This window comes from Eupeodes corollae, chromosome 1 (genome assembly GCF_945859685.1).
Source record: "Eupeodes corollae chromosome 1, idEupCoro1.1, whole genome shotgun sequence".
Taxonomy (NCBI): domain Eukaryota; kingdom Metazoa; phylum Arthropoda; class Insecta; order Diptera; family Syrphidae; genus Eupeodes; species Eupeodes corollae.
The window spans coordinates 1-11,014 of NC_079147.1; the positions used below are offsets into that span (position 1 = coordinate 1).

General features: G+C 39.5%; 1 protein-coding gene across 1 annotated transcript; it reads right to left on the minus strand.

Moving 5' to 3' along the window:
• Window positions 1-8,815: 8,815 nt before the first annotated feature.
• On the minus strand, window positions 8,816-10,353 carry LOC129940928 (uncharacterized). The gene is made up of 2 exons (XM_056049456.1): window positions 9,634-10,353; window positions 8,816-9,552 (listed from the first exon to the last, which is right to left on the minus strand). Exons 1-2 carry the CDS (start codon window positions 10,330-10,332, stop codon window positions 8,950-8,952), a joined length of 1,302 nt encoding a protein of 433 aa, XP_055905431.1. The 5' UTR covers window positions 10,333-10,353; the 3' UTR covers window positions 8,816-8,949.
• Window positions 10,354-11,014: the final 661 nt, after the last annotated feature.

The window sequence follows — 11,014 nt, forward strand, 5'->3', positions numbered from 1 at the left end:
GCAATTTAACATGATTTAACTATTAATGAAATTTCTTACATATATGATCTGTATTAGTTTGAAAATTAAATTAAATTTTCTCAGATTGGTAATTGTTGGTTATGAATGTTGACTTTAACAATTTAGTTAGTTCTTGAGATTGAATGTATGTATTGATGATCTCCATTATTATTAAATTAAATGGGGTGCTACAACAGCTCGTAGAGAATCGGGGCATAGTGGCTCCCAACTCTGAACCATTTCTAAGTGCGAGTAATTGTCAGAGTGATGAATGGGACTTAAAGTTTGTATGCCTTGTCTAAATGGCTAATTTGAAAAGCACTTTTAAGACAAGAATTATTTTTGGAGAATAAGTCATTTCCTCGCAAGAGGCGGGTACTCATGACAAACAATTTTTAGATAGCATAGGCAGAGGTTGACCTCACGAATTCTAGTGTGACAGTCCTACGAACTAAGCTGCTTTAAAGAAGCTTGACAGCGCTTTAAACGACTGCCTTATTAAAGTGATTTCTAATAAACGGTTTCGTTTTTTATTTAATTAACATAAATTGTGATTATTAGAAGGTGTGCCATTGTGTAAAGGGTATTAAAGGTAGGCGTTACACCTTTAACTTAAATACTGAAAAGAGTGTGTGAGATATCAAGCCAATTAAGTGTATGTGCGAAAGTGTGTATATGTAAGGCTTTTTTGGATGCAGATTTTTTAAATACAAAGAAACTTTGCCTGCACCAAAATTTGCACCTACCCCTAATTCGTATCAAAACTCCGCACTACAGTGCTAATTGGATCTCAGGCTAGGTTGCCTTGAGATCGCCATTTATAACTACCCCTAATCCTATAGTGAGCAGCCGTATGGGGATTGCAGGTGGGCAGCATGCCCCTCCCGTAAATACAATTTTTACATTCTTAAATTTTGACGCTTTGACATTGAAATTTGGGTTGGTCATGTCTGGGGTAGTACCAAAATAAATAACAGAGGTGACTCTCTTTTTGATTATATTCTAACAAGTAATCTGGTAGTAAATAATGTAGGTAGTGAACCAACCTTCGTCACTAAAAATCGAGAAGAAATTTAAGATTTGACTTTTGTCTCGTTAAATCTTTCAAATAAATTATTGAATTGGAGACTATCAAAGAAAAACTCGTTCCCCGATCATAGATATATCCCATTCACACTTATTGAAGGGACCCCAAAACCGATCCACTTCCGGAACTATAAGAAAACAGATTAGCCAAAATATAAGGGGACTCTGAAAAATCTGATTAAACCAGAACTTTCGGATCCAACCTTCTGCAGCCCTCAATAAAGCCATGGAAACTGCCTGCCTCCTCACTACAGTGCGGGGAAAGAAGAAACCATATTGGTGGGCTGCTGAACTAGACATACTCAGGAAAGGTTGTAATAGGCTTTTCGATCGAGCAAAAAAGACTAGACACCCCCAAGATTGGGACTCATATAAAGAATCCCTAAAAAGTATAAAATAGAATTGAGAATAGCCAAAATATTCTCTGTAACTCCATAAAAGAATCCTGGAAGACATCAAGAATAAGGAAGATTCTCTCGATAAATCCAACCATGTTGTCTTAAGAACTTAGATGGTACATGGACTAACTCTTGCGAAAAAACGCTAAGCCTGCTACTAGACATCCACTTCCCGGATTATCACCCAATCCGTTAATACAACAAACATTCCTGGGTCGGGTATAAACTTAATTTTTCCTCAATGTCTGGTTACAAAAGAAAAATTGACATGGGCTCTGAATAGTTTCAAACCTTACAAATCTCCAGGTCCACATCAAATCATACCAGCTGAGCTACAATAAACCATTGATATAAGTTCGCCCATTATTGAGATGATCTTTGAAAGTTGTATAAATCTGGTCTATATACCTCAGCGATGGAGAGATGTAAAGGTAGTTTTCATTCCCAAGGCGGGAAAATGCTAGCATGTCAACCCTAAGGACCTAAGACCTATTAGCCTATCATCTTTCAATCTCAAAACTCTGGAACGATTGATCGATATGCATATACGTAACAACATTGCGAAGAGACTATCAATGTCTCAGCATGCTTACTGCAAAGAGAAATCGGTAGAAACAGCCTTGCACACTCTGGTAAGAACTATCGAATACTCCCTAGAGCAAAAGGAATATACTTTGGTGGCCTTCCTGGATATTGAGGGCGCTTTTAACAACGTTGACACATCCGCTATCACTTCTGCTGTGACGATCTTAAACGTCAAATACTCAATCTGTGAGTTGATTAATCTAATGCTAAAAAGCAGGACCATAAACTCTTAGTTAGGAGATTTTTGCACAAAAAGATCTGTTAGTATAGGCACTCCGCAAGGTGGTGTTCTGTCCCCTCTCCTGTGGAACATAGTGGTTTATGAACTACTAATATCCCTTGAGAGGGAAGGCTACAGAGTGGTTGCTTATGCCGATGATGTTGATGTTGGGAACATCCTAATACACTGAGAGACCTCCTCCAAAATGCACTCCTCAAAAAACAGACCTCGTCCTTTTCACACGGAAATACAAGATCCCAGTAATTGTACCTCCTTCAATAAAAGGTATACCACTAATTTTTACCAATGAACCCAAATACCTTGGTCTGATATTGGACAAAAAATTAAGTTGTAAAACCAATATACAGGAGAGTGTTAAAAAAGCTACAGTAGCTCTTTTCCTTTGCAAGAAAGCTATAGGAAGCAAATGGGGTTTTCAACCTCGCATAACCTACTGGCTATACACATCGGTCATCCGACCAATATTTATGTACGGGGTTGCAGTATGGTGGACTGCACTGTAGAAAGTCCAATAATACGACAAACTCAGCAGAGTCCAACGCACTGCATGTCTCTGCATAAGCGGGGCATTGAGAACCACACCCTCAGCAGCGTTAGACACTCTCCTCTTTGGTTCTATACCGAAGTACATAGACTGCACCATTCCTAAACCCCTATTTGGAAAAAAAACTTCCAGGTATCCATTAAATCCAGAGATGAATGGGAATACAAAAACTCCTGGATAACAAAAGTATTCATTTTTATACAGATGGATCCAAGACAAATGAGGGAGTTGGTAGTGGTGTGTGCTCAGAAAAGCTTAATCTAAGCATCTCATTCCACCTCCCTAATCATTGCAGCGTCTTTCAAGCGGAAATTTTAGCGATCATAGAGGTTCTCTCCTGGCTAAGAGAAAACGTTATATCAACTTCTGATATCCGCATCTTCTCTGCCAGCCAGGCTGCTATTAAATCTCTTGATGGTGTCTCAACCAAACCTTTAACGGTCCTCGATTGTCGATCGTCTCTTATGAAGATGGCACAGCAATTTAGCACTCACCTCTGCTGGGTGCTGGGCCACAGTGACATCACAGGAAATTGTAGAACCGATGAACTTGCTAAAAATGGAACCGTTGTGCCTATTTCACCTGAAAGGGAGGAAATCTACATGTAAACTTATGGCAAAAGAAGCAGCTTTTGCGATAACAAATTCTAGGTGGCACAACTTACCAACATGCGCAGCCACAAAACTCATATGGCCTTCACTGGACCTAAATGGCTCTAAAGACTTGTTATCTCAAAGCAGACTTCATATTAGCTCCCTAATAGGTTTCCTAGTGGGACACTGTCTTAAAGGCAATACGCAATACGACTTGGTGTAGCCTCAAGTGATAGTGCAGGAGCGGTATAGACGAAGAAGAAAAGAAAACAATCTCTCACCTTCTCTGCACTTGTCCTGCTTTTTCACTCAAACGCAAAATTCATCTGGGGGACTACTCTTTTGATAATCCCAGTGAACTAGCTAAAAAGGATATCAAATATCTCCTTTGCTTTATAAAAAGCTCAAAATGGTTCGACTAGTAATAAGTAATTCTCTAGATTCATGTGGTATCACAACGGTCCTTTCTTTTGGCCTGCGTGGATTCTAATCTGCAGCCACGTTAACCTAACCTAACCTAACCTAATATGACATTTTATTTGGGCTTGGTAACTTTTTCTTTGTAATAATTTTTGAGGCGTTTCTATTTATGGCATTTTATGATGTCGATTAAAAGTCGTCGATTGATAAGAGATAAGAATCGATAGAAATCGTAACCGTCGTACTGCTCAACATAAATGTCACAAAGCAAAACTCTTATGTCTGAAAACACAAAACCAAAATTAAAAATTCTTTTGGCAAAAGAGGGCTCCATAAACTATGGCTTCAAATCCATTAAAATTCGTATCTATTAAAAAGATGAGGTTAATGCGGTAAGGGGGCCTCCAAAAACAACCGAAGGTGAACTAGCAATTGGTGGGCCTGGCACGTCTTCTCCTCTCCTAACAGAGGGTGACGATGCACCCATGCCCTCTCCAATTGTGACTCCACCCTCTACAAAGGTCGTATACAGTCCATCCTTAATGGAGACTGAGGACAACCTTAACATGATCCTTCTGAGTGAGGACGAACTGTACGAAATAGGAACTCACTACAGAGTTTACTAGAACCTGGACCATCTAGTCCTTCCTCTAACGCTAATTAACTTGACAACAAAGTCAATGACCTTACCTCAGCTATAAACACATCACTAGAAATTGTTTGTCCACTTATACACATAAGAGGAAAGAGCAAATCACAATGGTGGGCCTCAGAGCTTGACTCGCTCAGGAAAGAATGCAGGAAACTTTTCAACCGGGCCAAAGCTGCAAGATTAGCCTCTCAGTGGGACTCCCATAAAGAATGCCTAAGAATCTACAAGAAGACCCTAAGGAAATAAAACCAATCTTCTTGGCGATCCTTCTGTGGCATCCATGTTCCCTCGGCATGGAGAGAAGTTTAAGTTGTTTTTATACCTAAAGCAGGTAAATGCTCCCAAGTCAATACTAAAGATCTACGACCTATTAGTCTATTATCATTCCTTCTTAAGACCCTGGAAAGATTGATTGATATCCATTTAAGAGCACGTATCGATACAAGACTTCTGTCTTCGTCTCAACATGCCTTTTGTAAAGGTAAATCGGTGGAAACAGCGTTACACACTTTAGTACGCACCATCGAATATTCCCTCCATCATAAGGAGTTCACTATGGTTGCTTTCCTTGACATCGAAGGTTCCTTTAACAACGTGGACACATCTGCAATCACATCTGCACTAACATCTGTAAATGTTGAGAGTTCGCTTCGGGAGTTAATTCATGTAATGCTTACTAGCAGAATAATTAACTCAAAACTGGGAAACTCTTCTAGTAGACGGTTCGTTAGTAGAGGGACACCACAAGTTTGTGTTCTATCCCCTCTCCTCTGGAACTAGTACTGAATGCGGAGGGTTTCAGAGTGATAGCCTATGCGGTCGACGTTGCTTTAGCAGTTTCAGGAAAGCATCTTAACATCCTAAAGAACTCCTACAAAATGCCTTGGACAAACTAATACTTTGGGTTGATCGGTGTGGACTGGGTGTTAACCCAAACAAAAACGATCTGGTCTAATTTTCGAGGAAATATAAAATTCCATTTGTCACACTCCCTATATTAAAGGAATCCAATAAAAATTCTCAGACGAGGCTAAATACCTGGGTCTTGTCTTAGACAAAAAACCAAATTGGAAACGCAACGTACAGGAAAGAGTCAAAAAAGCTACTGTTGCTCTCGTTTCTTGCAAAAAAGCTATTGGTAATGAATGGGGCTAACAACCCAGAATCACGCATTGGCTACACAATTCGGTAATCAGACCGATTTTAACGTACAATGTGGCAGTATGGTGGACTGCTCTAGAGAAAGGTATAAACATTGATGAGCTAAATTAAGTCCAACGTTCAGCCTGCCTATGTATAAGCGGATCGCTTCGCACGACCCAGTCTGCGGCACTGCGGCTTATTGCATAGTTAGTTATCTAGCCTTGTCGTCGTCGTCGTGTTATAAATTTTACATGTGCTAATTTCATGTCGCACATGTAAAATTTATAATTTAAAATATTCTTATATAATGATTATTTATTGATAAATAAATACACCAATTATTGCATTATCTTTTACAAGATAGGGTGGGTGGTGCACAACAACACGTGTCAGATTAGCTAATATATATATATATAAGATTAGGTGTTGTTTGTGCATTAATTTTAAGTTTAAGATCATGGCAACATGGCCGGGATATAACTATTTGGGGCCGGGCAATGATTTGAGTGATCACGCGCCAATAGTAAATAGTACGGATTTTATAGCCTATATCCACGATTTGGAGTATGCTTTGGCAGAGAAGCCAGAGGATATAAGGGCGGCCGATCGTGAGGCAATAAGTAGTTTTTTGACCATTTTGTGTGGGAAAACGCTCTGGACGCTCAACCAGCGGTCCAAAATGACCTGGCTGTATCTAGAATGATAGATCTTGACTAGGCGCCACTTTCCCTAGTACAAGTGAAAATTCTATTTCCAGCGGTTTAGGAGGGAGCGGTAGTCAAGCGGTACACGTCATTTTTGGGGGTGTACTTGACTTAACCATTTTATGTGGGAAAACGCTCTGGACGCTCAACCAGCGGTCCAAAATGACCTGGCTGTATGCAGAATGATAGATCTTGACTAGGCGCAACTTTCCCTAGTACAAATGAAAATTCTGTTTTCAGCGGTTTAGGAGGGAGCGGTAGTCAAGCGGTACACGTCATTTTTGGGGGTGTACTTGACTTAACCATTTTATGTGGGAAAACGCTCTGGACGCTCAACCAGCGGTCCAAAATGACCTGGCTGTATGCAGAATGATAGATCTTGACTAGGCGCCACTTTCCCTAGTACAAGTGAAAATTCTATTTCCAGCGGTTTAGGAGGGAGCGGTAGTCAAGCGGTACACGTCATTTTTGGGGGTGTACTTGACTTAACCATTTTATGTGGGAAAACGCTCTGGACGCTCAACCAGCGGTCCAAAATGACCTGGCTGTATGCAGAATGATAGATCTTGACTAGGCGCAACTTTCCCTAGTACAAATGAAAATTCTGTTTTCAGCGGTTTAGGAGGGAGCGCTGGTTAAGCGGTACACGTTATTTTTGTGGGTGTACTTGACTTAACCATTTTATGTGGGAAAACGCTCTGGACGCTAGTGGCTCATGGTGCAAATATTCAATTTTATGGTTCGAATAAGAAATATGAGAGTCCGAGTGCGGATCCAATGTCACCTAGCAGTGTAAAGAATATATCGGCTGACGAAATGGCCAAAAATTATTACACACATATTATATCGAATGCAATGTGTGTTCCGATGCCCATCAATGAATATTGGGTACACGAATGGAATAAATCAAAAAGTCCCGATCCTAAACAATATCCACAATATCAAGTACATAATCGTGGTGTTGCTCGTGCCGATGAGGTTGTAACACAATTTCTAATTAATCAATTTATAGGTAAACCAATTGCCAATTATAGTTATACACCAAAAGAGGCTACAATACGTAAGAACAAAGAGCATTTTATACCGTATAATAAGAGGAATAATTGTGTTGAAACGTGTATGAGACGTCCTCGATCATTGGTGCTAAAATATTTCGAAGATGGCAAAGGTTCACCATCCATTGGTAGAATAGGATTTACTGGTGAGAATAAATTCTCTTCAATATCGAATCGTATTGATAATACCTATGAACGTCGCATTGAAAATTACGGTACATTTAATTTAATAAGCGGCACCCCAAACTCTACAGCACAACCACAATTGCATGTTGGTTTGGTGGCCACGCCCCAATTGAATCCGGCCACTACAAATGTTACATACTTGAATTCGGCATGCTATTGGAAGGTAGAATGTTCGATAAAAATTGCCTTTAATATTCGTTCGGCATTTTCGCTGCGGCAACCAGTCTCGTGGCCCAGAGAAGTAGACTTCTATTCTATACATGCATCGAAATATACAGACGGCACATGTTACTTTGGATTGGCCGATATTGAAGATCATGAAGTAGAACTACCACCTAAGACAACAAAGAAACAACAAACAACAAATCTAAAAAAACACCAACCACAAACTAAAAAACTTCAAGTTGTTGATGCCGCTGCCGCTGTCGCTGATAGCGAAGACGCCGACGCTGCTGATAGCGACGACGCCGACGACGCCGAAGACGACGATGATTTATTATTGCAAACCTATGAATATTTAAATTTAAAATAAAAAAAGTCGAGAAAAAATTCAATTGTATGTGTTTGTTTTATTACTAGTGTATTACATTGTACATTTTAAATAATTCATATGCAGCTAGAGGATTCGGTTTTCTCTTTAATGATTTTAAATGAGGACAGCTTTCCCATTGATAATCGTACATTCGTGATCGAAATGCTTCATCTTTTGGAAATATGTCGTTGTTAGATAGTATTATTACAGGTGTTCGGGTTATGACAGCATCCGGCATATATTTGACTTTGGCATTGACAGTGTCACCGCCGAGAATCATCTTAAGGGTTTCCTCAGCAGCAGGTTCCATCATGGGCTCGTTCCATAGAATCACTCTTCGATCACAGCACTCCATCAATGGGAAACTGCAATACCTGTTGAAATTGCCCATTTGGCCAAAATTAATGAAATAGTGTATGAAAGTATCTAGAAAGAAGTTTTTACCTGCATTCGGAGGAGATAAAATAAATAATGAATTTTTCTTTGGTATTCGTTTATCTAGTACATTGTATAAATCTAATAAAAATCGTTTTATTTTCTTATAATTATTGGAAAATTGAAATTTTAACAAATTATTCAAATGAAAAACCGAATCTCTTACATTATAATAATAAGAATCAATATTACCAAGAGGAGCATTAAATAACAAATAGTTTGGTTGAATTTGCTTATAAAATAGATTGAAATCTGAGATATTCATCTCGTTGAATTTATTATTTACAATTCTAAGACAATTTTTTATTAAAACACTATTGCAGTCGTAAAATCTAAACTTACTATTCAGCCATAGGCTAGTCGAGAAGATGTGCCTCACTGGTGATGTTGGCCGTGATAAAAGAAATTCGATGATTTGGTCGCCTTTTCCTCCTTTTGGATATTGGGAGTCTTCTTGATTTGGTGTGCCACTGCTGTCAGGAGTTTTGTTACCTGCTGATCGATCGGATCCACACTCGAATTCGTGATGAAGGTTGTCCGATAGTCTGCTTCCTTCCACCAGTTGTTCTTCTGCACATTCGCTATCTTTGAGAAGTTGTAGATGTCCATCTTGATTACCCGGTATCCAGACTCGCCCGGCGTGCTCCAAATACACAAGCTGTCTGGGGTCTTTTTGCAGATAGACTGACAAATCAACCCAGTGCTTGATCTCGTAGCTGTAGGAGGGAACAATCCTCCTAGAGTATCGTCTGGTTGTGCAGGCTTCGATATATTTTCTAAAGGCACAGCGGCAGCTGCTGTTGCTGTAGGAACAATCGTGGACGACATGCAGGTGGTTGTCGTGTTGACATACGGCAAGGTAGCTTCCTGTGAAGGCAGCTCGTAATTTGCCAGTATCCAATCTCCCTGCTCCACTGTCAAGTCTTCGTCCGTATACATCGTGTAGTATACGGTTTTTTGGAGGCTTCTGCAAAAATCCTGTAAGCAAAAATTGTATTAGTATGAAAAAATCTTTTTTTTAATATAAACTTAAACAATTTTAATACAAAAATTTCTTACCCTTTGAGAAAATTGCTGCAAGTTTACTTGTTGAGCTTTCAGGTCTTCGCAAATATTTAAAACCGCTTGCTGCATTGTATATATTATCCTCTTCAAATCGAATTTCTTCGCCTTCATACACTTGCTCACCAGTTGTTTCAATGTTTGTGGTGCCGTCATCATGAAATCGTCCGTCCATAAAATCAAGATGATTTTCAGGGCTGTAAGCATACCCGTCGTCCGGCTCGGTCCCCTCGTCGAAAACTCCAAAATCTCGTCCACCGTCGAATTCCGTGTCAATGTCAATTTCTTGTTCGTTGTAGTCATCGGTGATGATTTTTGCTTTTTTGAATGGTGATTGGCCGTCGATGTTGATGCCGCCGTCAAAGAATCGGATCGCTTCCGCTTCACCCGGGTCGTACCAGTCTTTTTCACTGTCGTCACTGCTTTTTCTTCTTCTATTGCTGCTGCTGCTGCTGACGCTGCTCCTGTTGCTGATCCTTCTGGTACCTGCTCTGAAAAAATTACCTCGTCCACTTGCGAATTCATCTTCTGACCATAGGGAATGTGATCTTGGTCGTCTGACTCCACTTCTTGTTCTGCGTCTGAATTCACTTCCGAATTCACCACCAGATTGTCCTCCTGATCCTGACTGTCCTGCTGCTGCTGCTGCTGCTGCTGCTTCTGCTGCTGCCTTTGAAGTTGATGCCGACTTACCATTGTGTCTGTTGTAACGATCACTTAACATTTGAAAATTGCACAGTACAATGCACTCTATTTATACTTAAAAATGATCTTCATTAACAAGGTTAATAACAAAAAGATAAAAATATATCTTTTAATTTATGCTTATCATAATAAAGGAAGTTAATAAAGATAATAAAGATATCATATAAATTTTATATGTGCTAAAACTTAGCACATGTAAAATTTATAACACTCTTAACGACGACGACGACGACGACAACTAAAAATGTAGGCGTTCTTCATACGTTTTGGATTTTTTGGCGATTGCTTTTTAACTTTTTGGTCTTTTCGCCAAATTTAATTGTTTGTTAAGTTTAAGAATTTGGGCGTTATGATTATGAACAAAAAGACCTAACACCGTGTTATTTCCCTGCCTTCGAAACACTAGTAGAGAATTTCCCAAGAAAAAGTTGTGTTTCACGCATTGCTTCACGCTTGTCTTATATCATGTTCTATCTGTATTTGTATTCAGGTGAAGAAGTTAGTTATAGTCAACGCTATTGAAGCCGCTGTCAGAAATAAACACCCAAAATTCACACCAAACAGTAATTTTTAAGATCCTGTGCAGCGAAAACATATTCTCATCGTTGGTTGTTAACCTCTGTTTCTTTAAGAATGTAACCCAAAGGCGGCAATGGCGAAAAAATCTCCAAGT